This window comes from Podarcis filfolensis, assembly GCF_964270895.1.
Source record: "Podarcis filfolensis genome assembly, chromosome: 10".
Taxonomy (NCBI): Eukaryota; Metazoa; Chordata; class Lepidosauria; order Squamata; family Lacertidae; genus Podarcis; species Podarcis filfolensis.
Window position 1 is genome coordinate 57,159,184 of NC_139612.1, and position 17,286 is coordinate 57,176,469.

At 42.1% G+C, this 17,286-nt stretch overlaps 1 protein-coding gene across 20 annotated transcripts in view; it reads left to right on the forward strand.

Annotated features, from left to right (window-relative positions):
- Positions 1 to 17,286, forward strand: part of WNK1 (WNK lysine deficient protein kinase 1) — a 107,001-nt gene that overhangs the window by 67,961 nt on the left and 21,754 nt on the right. For 10 of the 20 annotated variants that reach the window (XM_083572190.1, XM_083572179.1, XM_083572192.1 and 7 more), the window contains 12 exons: positions 1,914 to 1,991; positions 3,857 to 4,000; positions 5,015 to 5,488; positions 6,780 to 7,055; positions 7,714 to 7,814; positions 9,222 to 9,384; positions 10,629 to 10,745; positions 11,650 to 11,796; positions 12,115 to 12,172; positions 12,334 to 12,471; positions 13,543 to 14,945; positions 17,178 to 17,261. In XM_083572190.1, the coding sequence (XP_083428316.1) occupies positions 1,914 to 1,991; positions 3,857 to 4,000; positions 5,015 to 5,488; positions 6,780 to 7,055; positions 7,714 to 7,814; positions 9,222 to 9,384; positions 10,629 to 10,745; positions 11,650 to 11,796; positions 12,115 to 12,172; positions 12,334 to 12,471; positions 13,543 to 14,945; positions 17,178 to 17,261 (3,183 nt within the window). The remainder of the gene's footprint in view (positions 1 to 1,913; positions 1,992 to 3,856; positions 4,001 to 5,014; positions 5,489 to 6,779; positions 7,056 to 7,713; positions 7,815 to 9,221; positions 9,385 to 10,628; positions 10,746 to 11,649; positions 11,797 to 12,114; positions 12,173 to 12,333; positions 12,472 to 13,542; positions 14,946 to 17,177; positions 17,262 to 17,286) is intronic. The other 10 variants (XM_083572181.1, XM_083572182.1, XM_083572183.1 and 7 more) reach the window with 4 other exon arrangements.

The following is a 17,286-nucleotide window of genomic DNA, read 5'->3' on the forward strand; positions in this document are numbered from 1 at the left end:
GTGTCAATCTCTAGGTCAAACCACCCTCCTGCGTGATGTGTGTTTTCTAGCTGCCAACCATATAGGGGTATTCATAAGCAGTAATAGCAGGAAGGTGTGAGAGTTTGGCTTATTCTGTCCTCACCATAAATAGGTAAGGGGACTGTCCAGCAAAATTATTGACTGACCAGTTGGTGTGGTCTATGAAATAGATTTTGTGAGTCTTCAAAGCATTGCAAAAATGCACAAACCTGTTTGATTTGTAGGACAGAGACAAGGATAGTGTGCTCCAAGGAAGACTTTATTACTCTATTTACAGCTCCCTGGGAAAACGTGGTGTAACATTGAAGGAGGACTATTCTGCAGTCATAAAACTGCAATAGCCTGGTTCATACATTATGCTAAGCCATGGCTTGTTTAGCCAAAGCGTGGTTTGCTTGAATATCCAAACTCTCCAGAGTAGACCACAAGGTGAAGCTATAGTGGTGGTTGACTTACAAACAGTGGCTTGTTTTCTTCTAGAGTTTGACATATCTAAATCCATCAGTCTTGCCTCACTTGTAAACTGTTGCCTTCAGCCCTCGATTGTCAATATGAGGACAATAAGCTGACCTTCTTTACAGGTTTCATGAGATAATGTATGTCCAGTGTTTTAGTAAAGCACCATGCAAGTATTTAGTGTCTTAGAAGTAAATGTTTTTTTCTGAAAACAAAACCTCACTTTTTACTGATAGGAGCATTTCAGTAACAGTAACAGTAGTGAAACTAGTGATGTGAAAGTTTTATTCCTTTACTCACTTTATATTGGTGACTTGTAACTTGTTGCTTTTTCTGGGTCCTAGTAGTCTTTTTTAGGAACAGTAGTCACATTTTTGGTGGGGGGACGAACAGTTTTTATTACTGAGACAGGAATGCTGTATTTACAAGTTCCTTTGTGGATTTCCTTGGAGAAATCAGCAGAAGTTGAGAAATGTTTCTGTGGTGAAACTTGAACATAAACAGGCTAAATAGATTCCACAGAAGCACTTAATTCAGATCCAAACCTTACAGGATGAACCTCACAAGCTAAGTGAATAGTATTTTCTCCCACCTCTCAAAATGACCCCACAGCTCTGTCCCATGTTTCCACCATACTACCAGCGTATATAGAACATGCTTGTTTGATAACAATCTGACACCATACGTTCCTATAGGTTTGACTTGGCTAAATGAACTCCTCGGCTACCTTTTTTCTTTCAAATTCTTTGTGTAATTGTCCAAATATTGTATACCTTATTCAACCTTGTCACTGCAACATTACAAGCTTTAGCTCTGATTTTTCCACTTTGTACATACCATTTTTCCATTATATACTGAGATAAAGCCCAGAATGTGGTATACATTTCAGTATGCTGCAAATGTATTTTTCAAAAATGATCATTGCCATTCCAGTTTGGGTTGTTGGCTTTTCTTTTCTTTACATCCATTCATGATTATTGTGCCTTGCTTACTTATTAAAATTGGAAGTTATTAGCTGGAAATCAAAATTCCAGGACAAGTCTTAGTTATGATGCTTATTAAGATGAATTAATATTGGCCTAGATTACATATTGTTTGTAAATGCAGATGTTTCATGGAGCTAAACCAAACTACAGCTCATTGTTTCCTCTTGTGCTAGCGTAGCCTGATTCAGATCTTTGACAAACTGCAGGAGGATGAGTTTTGCATTGTAGAAATGCATCATGCAGGACTTAGACTTGCAACTTGTATTAGATGCTACAAAAATAATGCATTGTAAAACAATGCATTGCAATGACAGTACTTTGTTTGAAGCGTCCATATTGAATGCTGTTCTAATTCATTGGGGATGTTTAACTACAGGCCAGTGTTGTTCAGGTGCTTATTTTCAGTATAGAAGTTGGCAAAGAATCTGATTCTCTGTCTTTTTCCTTTAGGCACAGATGAAAGGGCAGCCAACCTCAAATGCTTCATCAGTTGGCACATCATCCCAACTAATGCAGCCAAGTCAACAGGTAATGATGAGCAACTGTTTTTCAAATATTTCTGTAGGTTGAGGATATTCAGTGCAGTTATTTTTTTGTAGTGCTTTCAGTGTTTGACTTGGTAGCAGGTTGGACTACTCTATGGCTCTCCAGTTGATGCTGGACTCCAGCTCCCATCACCATGAGCAAATACAGGCAATGGTCAGAGAAGATGGGAGTTGTAGTTCAACAATATCTAGAGGACAAGAAGTCAGCTACCTTGTTTCTAGGTAGGAAAGGTGGGTCATGGTTAAGTTAACATATACTAAAGTGAATTTTGTACATTTTTTTCTGATTCCTTTGAGGATATGCTGTGGAATTTGTTTAAGATTTATATTTTTAAAATTTTACTTTTCTGCTTACAAGTTATAGGTGATTATCATTCCTTTGACTTAGCTTGATTTATTCTGTATGTTTTCCCCAGAAATGTGCCCAAAATAATATTTGGTGAAAGTTTGTTAATGTGTTGAAAATAATTAACTGTAGAAATCAGTCCCATTTAACAGTTAGCTTTCATCTTGCATGAGACAATTTCATGTGGTGTTCCTATGTAACCTTTCTCAAAAAGCTTTGCTCTGCATGCTAACTTTTCTAGTATTAGTATTTGGCAAGGTATAGATAGAATGTTCCTGGTTCTAGTGAACTATGATTTCAAAGAGTAAAAACAAGCAGTGAACTTGAGCTGTATCTCCTCTAAGCTCTGAGGGCCTTCTAGCTGCTCCATTATTGCGAGAAGTGAGGTCTTCTTGGTAGTGGCACCCATCCTGTGGAACTTCCTCCCGTCAGATATCAAAGGAATAAATAATTATACGACCTTCCGTAGACACCTGAAGGCAGCCCTGTATCAGGAAACTTTTATTGTGTGGTGTTCCATTGTGTTTCTGTATATTCTGTTGGAAGCCACCAAGAGTCCAGAGTAGCTGGGGCAAGCCAGTTAGATGGGCAGGGTACATTATTATTATTATTATTATTATTATTATTATTATTATTATTAATTCTTCCTATGTCTGGCTTCAGAACACACTGTTTACTGTGTTATTTGAACTGGGAAATGGTGTTTCAAGATCTCCCTATGAACTTAGATTGCAAGACATGTTTGGTTTGGGTTTCCACAAGGCCTTAAATCACAGTTTTCTGGTTTGAGCTTCCTATTTTTTTAAGCCAAGTTCCAATGAAAGGCTGAACTTCACCTTTGTCTGAGTGCCAGTTGTTGATTCCCCTCCCACCATGCACATGCTTGTATAGTGTCACCTCCCCGCCCCCGACCTTTAGGTAAAGGTAAAGGGACCCCTGACCATTAGGTCCAGTCGTGGCCAACTCTGGGGTTGTGGTGCTCATCTCGCTTTATTGGCCGAGGTAGCTGGCGTACAGCTTCCGGGTCATGTGGCCAGCATGACTAAGTCGCTTCTGGTGAACCAGAGTAGCGCACGGAAATGCCGTTTACCTTCCCACCGGAGCGGTACTTATTTATCTACTTGCACTTGATGTGCTTTCAAACTGCTAGGTTGGCAGGAGCAGGGACCGTGCAACGGGAGCTCACCCCGTCACAGGGATTCAAATCGCCGACCTTCTGATCAGCAAGTCCTAGGCTCTGTGATTTAACCCACAGCACCACCCATGTCCCTTGACCTTTAAGTAGCCTGTGCTTATTTTCAGTTGTTTCTTAGGAAGTTTGTGCTAACTCTACTTCAGTACTGTTGAACATCTTAAAACAAAATATTATCATTAGAATACACACATACACAGCAGGAATTCAGATATACCCAAGACAAGATCAACTGCTGCAAAATATTTCCAGATAAAAGGTGTTTTTGTCCAGTGTAAATAATCTGCTGTTGTTTTTTCTTCTTTGACAGAGCACCCAGCCTTCAGCCTCTTCACAACAGACTGGGCAATACCAACTTCAGCAGCCTTCAGTTTCCAGTGGAGCTGCTCCATCGCAGCCAGTTACACAGCAAGCACAAATAATGTCTGTGCCTCAGGTAGCAGCTGGGACACAGGTAAACTACAACTTGCTAGCTCCTGGAAGGCTTCTGTCTGGACTACCTGAATTGTTTGCAGCTAAGCCCCCTTCATTTATGTGACAAAACAGGGTATATATATATATATCTAGTTGGAAATGTGTTGTCTGGAAGAGTACAATGAAAGTATTAGGATAAGGAAAATCAGTGTATTAAATGGGAAGACTTAACCCATCAACTTTTGTCATGGTCTAAAATGCAGTGCCTGATTTTGAAAAAGTTAGAAAACCTGTGTGTTGTTTGAGAGTGCATGTGTGTGTGCATAGTTTTTGGGTTTTTTTAATCAGCGTAGGAGGTCAGTGGCTCAGTATCCCAACACTGAGTGCTCTTCAAGATGACTCTCCTTTTTTCTCCACATCTCCCTCCTTCACTCTTTGCCCTAGAGGCTTTTTGCTGACTCCAGATTGGTCCTGTAGATGTATATACTTTTGAATCCCAGAATACTAAATTTTTGTGGCAATTTTGCTTAAGTTCCCTGAAAAATTTCCTGTTGCATTTCTCGCTCTGCTTTTTGGCACTAACAAGAGTATCTCTATATGTTGGTCGAGTGGCTTTTAATTCCCCCTGACCTCAGGCTCCTACACCCATATGAGGGGTTATTAGAGGTGTGTTCCATATAAACTGATGCCATGCTATAATAATAATATATTATTATTATTATTATTATTATTATTACAACTACTACTACTATTATTATTATTATTACTACCCCACCCATCTGGCTGGGTGTCTTGACCTTGTTTCTCCATCCTGAAATTCTCCTTCGATAACAAGGATAATTTCTCCAAAATGTTAAAGATAGGCATCAAAGAAGGCCACCAAAAACTGCTAATTGGAAGTAACCCTCCCAGCCACTCTGTCAAATATATTCCTTCCCTGCTCCTGTTATGTGTGGTGTAAACATTTCTCCCCTTTTCTTGGACTAATGCAATTAAAAGCTTGCTTCCTGCAACCTTTCTCCTTAAAGGTCTATCTTTTTCTTTACCTCCCCAGCTTCCTGTTTCCCAGCCAGTGCCGATCATCCAAGGTGAAACACAGTTACCTATGGCAGTGCCTTCCCTTCCTCAGCCTTCAGTTGCCCCTGTCATGCCCATTGGCTCTCATTTTCTCCCTATGGGCCCGCCCTTACAGACTCCCCTTCATCCACAGTTCTCAGTTTCTCAGATGCCCATAGCAACACCTCATGTGTCAGTGGCTCAGCCTGGTTTCCCAACTCTACCCATCTCCATGGCATCTGGTGTTAGCCAGCCATTGCTCACTTTGGCCACATCTGCTGCAGCAGCTGCTATTCCTGTGGGTTCAACTGTTGTCCCTAGCCAGCTTCCAACTCTTCTGCAGCCCGGGGCGCAGCTGTCCGGCCAGGTTCTCCCACAGCTTCTACAGCCATCTGTTCAGCCCATGGGATTGCCAGCCACACTTGGACAAACTGCTGAAGTACCACTTCCACCTACAGATGCTGTGTACCAGGTATTGTGGCAGTCAAGAAAGAGTCCCTCTCTTCTGCTCCTCTGGTGCTTTAGACACTGCTAAGATGTCCTGAAAAATTACTTGCAGTCTTTGGAAGGAGAGGCCAAATGGTTTTTCAGTATACAAGGGAAAGTCCTGATTTCAAACCAAATTTGATTAGTAATGGTATTTTGTTTTTGCATTGGTAGTTTTACTGAGGAATGAATCGTAGAATTATAGAATTGGAAGGCACCCTGAGGCTCACCTAGTCCAACCCCCTGCAATGCAGGAACATGCAGGTGTCCCATATGGGGCTTGAACCTGCAACCTTGGTATTATCAATACCACACTCTAACCAACTGAGCTGGAAGAGTAATGTCGACTGACATGTAAATGACTGTCAGATCACTGAAGGGCCACAGTTTCCCCACTCAAATACCAGTGCAGGGTGGGGAGCCTGTAGCTCTCCTGAAGTTGTTGGACTACATCAGCCCCAGCCAGCAGGGCCAATGAGGTATGGGAGTTGCAATCAAGCAACATTTGGAAGCTACAGGTTCTCCATTCCACTACTACCTTACGTTTGGGTGTGATGAGGACATCTAGCAAATCAGGTGTTTCATCTCAGTTAATAGATTCAAGCTATGAAATTGCCAGGCTGCAGTGATAATTTGCTGGAGTGCTGGCCAGGCAGTTTTGACTGTCAGCTGGAGCACAGCATAAAAAGCTTAACAAGACTTAAATTGTGAAAAATGCGGAAGCACCATGATATACACATGGCAAGCAAACAGATTTCCCATGCTCCAATTTTAGGGAAACATGTTGAACTTGTCTTCAGTAGACAGCACAACAAAAATAAATAATAAGTGAAACCTCTCTTTTTGTCTCTGGAAAGAGACTGGCAAGCAGGCATTAAAAGAGATGGAGCCCTGTTGCTCTGACTTGACTGGGGCCCAGTCATCTGACAGCTTCTTTGCAGACCTGGTAACTTGATGGAGCATTTCTAGTTAACAGGACGGAGAGGACCTTTTTAGTGCACAGGTTGCTTTAAGGTCCCTTTAGTTGTGTGGTGCACTGCTGTTCCAGAGTGCATGATGGCTTGGGATTTAACATTAACCCCCAAGGCAGTAGGCTTTGTTCCTTTTTAAAATAAGTTACCCTGGAAGTTGTGCAACAAATCTAAGGAGTTCATGGCAGGAGGGAGTTAAAAATCCTATGCAGCTTGCCTTGCTTTCCCTCCCTTCCTATCTGTTTCATACTGTTTTCCCCTGAAATCCCCTAAATTACAATAACTTGGCTTCCTCATTTATCGCAGGGCTTCCCACCTCGGCTACCAGCACAATATACTGGAGACTCAAACATTGCTTCTTCTGTGGCCTCTGCTTGCCTCCCTTCTGCAGTACTATCCCCTCCCTTACCCACAGATGTACTGGCTCAGCCAGGCTATCTTGCTGCAATGGTACAGCCTTATGTGGAGCAGAATGTTTTAGTTTCTTTGGGCAGTCTAGGCGGACAGGTTCAAGTGCCACAGCCTGCTTCCTGTTTAGCACAGCAGGTCTCATCTTCAGCTTCCCAGCAGACAGCATTAGAGGTAAATGGACTATGCATGTTGCTGTGTGTGTGCATTCTAAAAACTGAGTTTCAGGGCATGAATTTTGAATTCACTTCCATTTGGGGTAGCAAGCTGAAGAATCATATGCTAATCGTCAAAATGAATTTCTCTTACAGCAGAATGTGATGCCAATGTGGAGACCTTGTTGCCCCTGGCTATGCTGTTGGGAAGTGAGTGGGCCTCCCAAGATGCAAAACACTTGCTAGCACTTCTCTTCTGGCTAGTAATGCCAATCGTATTGAAGACATGCTATACTCAACAGTCACTGGAAAAAAATCTCTCCTCAATCGTGTTCCCTGCAGCCTTGCTGTAGCTGGGGGAGATTTGAATGGACTTTGCACTCTGCATTGGCTTCTCTGTTGCACATTCTGCTAGTAAGATTTCTGGTTGCATGGCAAGCTGTAGTGCCACCATCATGTAGTAAATAAAATGGTTGACTTTCACCAGGCAACTTGTTTCAAATTTGCACGAAAACCTCAATTGGGGTTAAAAATTTGAAATGTTTAGATGCTTTAAGATGTTCTAGAGAGAACAGTGTGCTTTTCAGCTTCTAGTTACCTAGATGGATAGACTGTGATGGGGCTGGAAAAAGAGCTCTTTAACAAGATGCATGAAGGGAATGCTTTATCTTTTGCAGAGTACTTCTGGAGTTACTCAGACAGCACCTGCAGAGACTCAACCACCAGTGCAGCAGCAGCAGCCTTCGCAATCAACCCCATTGGTTTCCTCAATAGATAGGTAAATAGTAAATTATTGCATTTCAACTTGGATAGTCATCATTACAGACATGGTGCTTCTGTTAATCTGTTTCTGATTTGGGCGGACTCTTTGCATGTGAACTCTTAACATCTGCCCTTGACATCTAAGCTGGGGCATGGAACTTGTTTGACTCCAGTTCCATCATCCCTGACAATCAGCCATGCTGGCTGAGGCTGATGAGACCTCTGGAGGGTCACAGGTTACCCATCTCTAATTGTAGCTGATTACTCCTTTCCTGAATTACAGCAAGGCTGCTCAGACACTAGTTGTACCAGGCTCATAATGTCCTAACTTAACTATACCTTACCCGTTGCAGCACCCTATTAAAAATGGCCTGTGTCTTTCCTGTGAGTGACTCAAAAGGCGACTTTTAAAGCATGTAGCATAGTGATTCCCAAACTTTCCCCCCTACAGAAAATTGGTGAGGGTCTTGGTGAACTACTTAATTATTTTTATGCTTGTTATAGAAATTGTAATGTGCTGCGGTAGATGCTGTATTTTTTTTTAAATTGCATTTAATTGCTTCTTGTACTTCTTATATATTGTACAGTCATATCTTGGGTTACAGACGCTTCAGGTTGCGCATTTTCGGGTTACGGATGCGCCGAAACCCGGTAGTACTGGAATGGGCTACTTTCGGGTTTCGGCGCTTGTGCATGCGCAGAAGCGCTAAATCGTGCTTTACACATGCGCAGAAGCTCCAAATCACAACCGCGCATGCGCAGACGCGGTGCTGTGGGTTGCAGACGTGCCTCCCACACAGATCACGTTCGCAACCCGAGCACCCACTTTATGTTATTGTAAGGCAACCCTCCATTTTTGCAGGGTTATGTTCTGAGTTACTGCACACATCCCTTGCGGGTTTGGCTCGATGCACATGTGCGCAGTTGCACATATATTGAATGTGTGTAAAGGGGGGGGGTTGCATGTATTACAATTTGAAGTCTGTGGAATTAAAACTGTAATATAAAGTATAATATAAGAAATAAAAGAAGCAATGAACATACAAGTAATAATCAATACATTATGAATGTTTAAGGCAATGAAAAGTACTGTTTCCCCGTTCAACCACAAATCCACAAACATGCTGTGGGTCACCTGAATGAAGGCCACAGACTACTAGTGGTCCACAAGCCACAGTTTGGAAACTCCTGATGAAATATACAAGAGAGGCATTTAATGACTAATTAAAAAACACATTTGAGCCTCATTTCACTAGTGCAGATTTAATCATCTTTATCAGCATGTAGTGGTAGGATTTTCTAAAGAGCATTTTACTTACATTCCTTGATTTGCTGAGAGTGATACTCAGCATGGAAAGGAAGTGGGGGGGGGGGAATTACAGGTAAAAAATGGCTGATTTTTTTCCTACTTGTTTTTCTGTAGTGCACATTCAGATGTTGCTTCAGGCTTAAGTGACTGCAATGAAAGTGTTCCAGCATCTAGTGGTAGACATGAAGGGAGGACTACGAAACGGCATTATCGGAAGTCAGTGCGCAGCCGCTCTCGGCATGAGAAGACTACACGTCCCAAACTGAGAATTCTTAATGTGAGTTTCTTTTGGTGATACTGCACTGTATAGTGCTGAATTATGGTTTAGTGTTACATCTGAATCAGTCCACTGTGTTTTAAAACCTCTGTTTTAGTGCATAGTTTATTAGACTCTAAAAAACTCTGTTTATTAGAGTACGCAAAAATCTTGGCCTTAAGTGCTCTCCCCTCCCACTGTCCTGCATGCAAGGGGAGGAGATTAGAAATGTTGCTTATTAGTTAACAGCAAACTATGATTTGCTCAAACCAGCATTATAAAGTATAGTTTGATCCAGGTTTGTAGGTAAGCTTTGGTTTGCTATTGAGTAGAATCTAAAGCTTCATATCTCACTTTGCATGCAGAGGAAGGGGAGGAGGGAGTGTATGAGCCAAGGGCTTGTCTCTGCCCCTCTTCATAACAACAAACCAAGGTTTCTCATTATATCTGAATTCAGTCACTGTTCTAACCTCTTGACAAATTGTTCTCCTGTGCTGCTTTTTCTGTCCTACATTCTTACATTGGGTTATACTATTGTGTTTCTCTGTGTTTGTTTGTTTGTTTTGCTTAAGATGGCATATATTGAGTTGTGCAACTATCGTGTCCCCATCAAGCTTCCACCATATTTTAAGATTGTGTATGTATGTGTGTGTGTGAGGGGGGACGGGGGGGAAGAGAATGGCTTTATTCACACAGCGCTAAGCCATGGTTCATTTAACAAACTATGAGCTGTCACATAGACAATCAAACTGTTGCTTGTTTTCCCCAAGTTCACCTCCTTCCAGCTGCTCTCATACCTTTCTAGCTTGGTGATCTTCTGGGGTGGAGAGGCCAGACAAATCATGGTCAAGGAAGGTGGTTAGTTCACACATAACACAAAGCCATATTTAAAAGAAACCAAGGTTTGCAAGTCAGTAACAAATCATGGTTTCAGATCCTGGTTTGCTGGCACTAAATGTACCATAAGTATACTACTCGCCCGTGTTTAATAAACCATGGCTTCATGTTATGTGTGAACCAGACAACTCTGTCTCCTTGTAATATATGGAATTTCACTTTTATGGGAGAAGACTGAATTCAACCCCCCATGCCCCTGAATGCCTTGTTCAGTCCATTTATGGCTGTGGGGAAAATCCCTGGTGGTTCTTGATAATTTCATCTGTGTATTTTCCTGCCTCTCTATATTGCTCCCAGCCCATCTACAGCTATCATTCTCTTCCATTGTGTTTACTTCTCATCTTGAATAACAGAATTGTCTGTTCCAGGTTTCAAATAAAGGAGACCGTGTTGTGGAATGCCAGTTAGAAACGCACAATAGAAAAATGGTTACTTTCAAATTTGACTTGGACGGTGACAATCCAGAGGAAATAGCCTCTATCATGGTAAGCAGTTCAGATGGAAGCTTAATTCTGTGTTCAAATATTAGCTTCAGTACCTAATATTTAATTACTACTGAATTTGCTTTCTCCAAGCGCTTGTTTTTAGCACAGTTCTTGTAATTTGTCTGCTGAGTTTGCCACAGTTTGCTGGTTAACGAATGTCTGAAGTTGCTGTGTGTAGGCTAGTACTTGCTTAAATCAAACAGTTGAAGACATGAATCAACTTCTTTCTCAGAACTATCATTTCTTCAAGCAAACAATTGTCCAACTATTCTGCACTCAAGGGCCATGATCCGGAAGCAGCAACTGGCTAGCCCAAAAGCAGAATGCATATTTTTATTTTGGGGGGAAATCAGACCTCTAATATTTGTTTCCATAACTGCTGTAATGTTTGGGAAATTATATACAAAGTATTTAGTCTGTCAAGTAACATAATGGAAGGCCCCCAGTAAACTCCATGATTACTGAGAATATAGCTGTTCATCCTCTGTTTAGATTGGTTATCCCTCCCTCTTGTTATCACTGCAAGAGATGCAGTCACGTTTGCAGAAGACAGAAAGCAGCAGATTTGGAGAGTGTCTCTGTGACCAAAGCTGGGCATAGTTGAGTTCACTATCTCACCAGTTTATTTTTTTATTTCATAAAATTTTTACATCGCTTAATTGTAAAGAGAGAGAGAGAGAAATGCCTCAAAGTGATTTACAAAAAGTGTTCAAACTAGTACAGTACTTGTAGACTGGAAGGCTAGTTTTCCTTTTTAGGATAGGAGAGAAAGGGCAGCATCTGTAACTGCCATAGTGCTGCATAGTTTTCCGTTTGGTGCGTCCGCCTGAACTGCTGCTGTTGCTTGCTCAGATGAGTGGAAGGTGACATGTCTGTACTTACCACAATTCCAAATTTCATGCAGGTGCAAAATGAGTTCATCTTGGCAATGGAGAGAGATTCATTTGTAGAGCAGGTGCGTGACATCATAGAAAAGGCAGATGAAATGCTCAGCGAGGATGCAAGTGGGGAACCAGAAGGTGACCAGAGCATGGACAGTATGCATAACCAGGTAAGGGTTTATCTTACTGCCTGCACTCATGCCTTCTGCCACAAGGTCTATGCGTCTTTCTACTGCTCTTTCTTCCAACAAGCAGTCTTGGCAAAAGTTATCTATCAACTTGAGCTAAAGTCTTAATGATAAAGAAATTATGAAAGCCATGAAACGACTCCTCCTTGGCCATGTAAGTGGAAGGGAGTTCACAAGCCCCAGAGGAGGTTTACCTAGAACTAAACCAGAATTTACCATTTCACCCAGACATGGCCATCAGTGTATTTAGTGGTCGAATGCTGGGATTATGCAGAAAAATAATCATTTCATTTGTTGCAGAAATTGGATGGAGACTTTAAACAGCCAGATCCTGTGTCTTCTATGCCACAAAGAATAGGTAAGGGCTATTGAATTCTCTTAACAATCTTCTATTGCTGGTTTGTATTCTAGGTGTAGTATAAGACAGTCATGGCATGATTCAGGACCGTGTGGTAGATTGTACATAGCTCAGTAGGAACTTGCACAACTGTAATCCTACATTTTTCTCTGTTACTTTAGGTGTTCCTCCTAACTCATTGACTCAGGTTGTCCATTCTGCTGGAAGACGGTTTATTGTCAGCCCTGTACCCGAAAGTAGGTTACGAGAACAGAGATTTTTCACTTCTATCCCATCAGAAAGTGAGCTGCTTGATATAGGTGAGTTAATCACCATTCCCAACACAGCCTGCTCTTACCACTAACAGAATGTGTGGATTTCAAGGAAACAGTTTTACAGGGCTTGTATCAATAATGAATTTATTGTTTCTAAAGGCATGTCTCTCTCCATGTGTACCTACCTGTGTGTTGGGTTCTTCTTCAGAGGCCATTCTCAGTGTCTCCAGCCAAATGAACTGCAGCTGGCGGTTATGGGGGAGAGAATGTCCTTGCCTGGTGTCAGCCCCAGGCAAATGCATTTTTTAAAAAATCAAAACATCCAGGTGGTTTCATTTGCTGTAGCTTTAACATGTTTTTATTTCATCTGACTCTTTTGTATTTTTTATGTTGGAATTTTGAATGGTTTTATTGTTTATTGTGAGCTGCATTAAGAACTTTATTGTAGGGTGGCTTGCAAATATTGTAAATCAAAGATGGGGAACCATTGACCTTCCAGATGTTGTTAGATACCAGCTCCCATCAGCCCCAGCTAACAGAGCCAAGGATGATGGGAGTTGTAGATCAGCTGCACCTGAAGGGCTGCAGTTTCCCCATCTTTGTGGTAAAAATATATAGGTAAAATGAAAGTAAAACTACCTTCTTTCTTTATTAGCATGGCATAAACTGTTGCCATCTATTTGAGTGTGCAGTACTGTGAAAGTTATACTGTTGGAAATAGAAAATTAGGATTCCTAGTCATAAAGGGGTACCTAGCTGCCTCTTGCATCCATAAGCTATCTTGCATATATATGCATGTTTCCAGTACTTTATAAGCCTCAGTGACTTAAATTTGTGGTAGTTTACCATTGCTGAAACCTGTGGGAGCAGGGGAATCAGAAAAATAACTAATTGTGCCACTGTGTCCCTCCTTCCCCCAAGTTTCCTTTAGGTAGGAAATGAAGACGCAGTCAGTGCAAAAATATGTTGCTATAGAAAGTACTTATGGCCTTTGATATCTTTCAGAAATCCAAGTTAGGCCCATTGATTTCAGTGGGGCTACTCTGAGTAAAACTTCGTTAACTACCACCCAGTAAGTTTCTGCAGAGAAGCTGACTTTGCCTCTCTTCCTTGCAGTTGCTGCTTCTCCATCTCATGGCCCTGGAATGAATCTCTCTCACTCTGCATCTTCACTCAGTCTGCAACAAGCTTTCTCCGAGCTCAAGCACGCTCAAACGACGGAAGGACCAAGCACAGCTCCCCCAGTTTTTAACCAGGCTGTGCCACCTTTTCCATGCCTAAGTTCAAGCATGAATGGGGGGCTGCCACCAACATCAGTGCCTGCTCCTTCTGCCTCGGTTCCTTCCACCACCGGTGTTTCTTTACCAGCAACTCAGTCAACAGAAAAAGTGACAGCAGGGCTTCCGTCGGGTGAAGAATTGCCAGGCTCCAGCTCTCCACCACCAGGGTTGCAGTCACAGTCAATTAGCGGAGTGCCTTCCAGTGTCAGTGCACCTTCTTCTTTGTCCATAACTGCATCCCAGGTGGCTTCTGCTGTTGGGGAAATTGTTCCTAGTGTTAGCACCCCTGCTTCTTTAACATTGCCACAAGCCGGAACAACAAAGCCTAGCATTACAATATCAGGAGTTGTGGCACCAACTGCGACATCTCAGCAGGTTGGTGCTGGCAGTGCTGCCACGGCCGATTCTCAAACATCGGTCCCTGTGTCTTCGGCACAGAGCGTGGTTTCGCAGTCTTCTCAGTTGAACACCAGCGGCTCTGTACCCAGCCTAGCTGAAATGGTGGTAGTTAGTGTGCTGCAGCCAAGGTCAAAAGCCGAACAGTCACCGGAAAAACCACAGCAAGTCAGCGGAGGTGGACTGCCCGCGCCTGTTTCTGTACCTATACCTTCTGCAGTAGCATCAAGCATAACTAGCTCCATCTCACAGCCACTACCCATCCCACCCACAGTTACCTCATCTAGCTTAGGTGCGGCAGCAGGTGCTGTCTCTACCCCAGTATTACCTGGCATTCTGCCATTGGCACAACCAGTAACGAATGTCCCTGCAGTCCAGCAGACTTTAATACATACTCAGCCTCAACCAGCTCCATTAGCCAATCAACCTCATACTCACTGCCTGGAAGGGGATGTTGACAGTCAACCCAAAGCACCCGGCATAGATGACATAAAGACTTTGGAAGAAAAACTCCGGTCCCTTTTCAGTGAGCATGGCGGTGTTGGAGCAGCTCACCCATCGGTATCCCTGGAGACATCACTGGTGGTGGAGACTACAGTTATGCCTGGCTTGCCAACCACTGCTGTTGCGCCCACAAAACCTGCAGCACCTGTTGCAAGTACCAGTATACCACCAGCCAGTTTGATTCTTGGTCCAACAGGCTTACCTATTGCGACTCCAGTAGCCACACCTGGGCAAGCAGGCACTCCAGTCACTTGTGTTACTACTACAACATGCAGTACGGCATCAGCAACAGCCAAATCAGGGACACCTCCTTCAAAGCCACCTCTTAGCAGGGCACCGGTAAGGAATCCAGTGGTTTTATGAATGCTTTTTAAAATATCCTAAGCTTAGGAGCCTTCTAAGACTGACCTGGAACATTTAGTTACTCCTTCCATGGTCAGTTCTATGCATTTAGTGCTTTAATTCAGCTGTTCTTCCCCACATTTGTTTGCATACCTCTTAAGTATTGGTGCTTGCCATGACCTCATTGTGTACAAAACAGGGAAGAAATAATGTATCACTAGCACCATGGGCTGTTTTCATTTCAATTCACATTCTGGGTGGCCAATAGCCATGGCAACTTCTTCAAATGCAAGGCATATGTCTGACCAACATTGAGACAATTGTTGCAGTTTGCAGCTGAGCATCAATTTATTAAGATGTAACAAGAAACATGCATGTGGAGCATGCATGTACACACATTGTTAGCTGTTTTTGGGTGGGCATATGAGACCTGTTTTGTGACATGTACATTCAGTAAATAGAGAAGATGTTAAGTGCCAAAGTATGTAGTAGGTTTTGTAGTCTGATGGCACACTTGCCATATTAACTGTAGTCCTATGATAAACATGGGTTGTGTCATCGATATAAATTCTACAGGGGAAACTACAGTTGGAAAAGATTTGTGGTGTTCACAGAAATTTGTATCAGATTGTGTAGAGTCAATTGTTTCCTAAAACTGTCCAGTGTCAAAGTAGATAGCACTGACTTTCAGTTCATTCATGTTGCCAAAAAGTACTGTACACAGTGATTATTCCAGGCTGAAATTTGTACAGCTATGTGTTTTTAAGAGGGAGTTGAGAGAGTGTTCAGAGATCCCGCATCTTACCTTTTAAACTTTCATTTCTATTATTACATACGGAAGTCGCTGGAATGTTCTGTCTAACTTTGCTATGAGACTGATGTGCTTCATTCTACTGCCTTTTATCTAACAACTTTTTGGTAACTTAGCTGAGTTTTTTCTTGCATTTTGCATGTTCAACCTTCTTTTAATAAAACACCCAGTAGACTGCTAGTTTACATGAATTCAACTAAACCCAAACATGCACCATCAGTCCATTTTTAGCTCCTTTTTACACTTTTGGTTGATCAGCCTTGCAAATAATTACAGTAACCGTAATCCACAAATACTTACTTTAGCTAGCCAGACCTTCTGAATGTACTTGTGCATCAAAGGATGGCTTGAGACATGCCATATTGCAAACTACTTGCATGGGAAGAGAGGTTTTTTCCTCTCAGTATAGCATGGTGTGTAAACAATAATACACATTCAGTAGTTTCTATCAAAATGGCTACAACAGATGCTTTGTTGTAGAATGGTAATAGGTTTCTAAGCATGAATGCCATAAGATTGTAATACTAGGCACTGTGGATTGCTGTGCCTAACTATGTCTCATGAATCAGTATCTGAGATAACAGTGTTATCTTAAGAATTGTTTGGAGAAGACTGCTAAAAGTATTTTCCTCCACTTGGGGCTATATCACATACGACATTATTTTACGCAGGGACCGCAATTAGTCTGCTGGAAAACTAGGTACAGTATTACGTGTTACAAAACAAAACAAAACAACTGCCACACGAGTTTACAAACTTCTGTGTAGAGTAGTTTTCATATAGGAAGGTAACATGAGTAGAAAAATGGTCCATGTATGAAATGAGTATAAAGGCAACTCTGGCATTGACCTTTGAGAGCCTTTACCTGGTCTGGGTGGTATTCAGCTAAGTTTTACTCAGAGTAGACCTGTTGAAATTAGTTGCACCCTTAGTCACGTTCATTCAGTTTAATAGCTCTATGATTCTGTGAAAACTTGGCTGTGTATTGCCTTGTTTAAACTGCCCTTAAATACGGGGGTTGGTTGTGTTCCCTCTAATAGCTTTCGCTGCACTTTATGTTTACAGTCAAATAACCCAGATCCCACTATCAATCCAGTAGCAGGTAGGAGGGTAGGAAATCTGTACCAGGTGTTAGTGAGAGACAAGTGCAGAGAAGGGGCAACACTATAGAAATGGGAAGTCAGAAAAAGGTGGCAAAGCGTCCAAGTGCTGGACCATGTTTTAGCGTATCCCCATCTTCAGGGATAACATGCTACTTGTGGTGGTTGAGTCAAAGCACATTGTCTCAAAATTTGTTTCTATTTTATTAATAGTACTCCTTAAGTATTAAAGCTTCTACAGCGAATTTTCTTTTTTCTATATGATGTTACAATCTTTTTCTTCTGTGACTGAACTTGAATTTTACCATCTATTCATAGGGGCCACTGGTAGGTTCTGAACTTCCAGCTGGCACTCCAGCCAGTGAGCAGCTGCCACCCTTTCCAGGACCTACACTAACTCAGGTGCTATATCTGCTTCTCTCTTTTT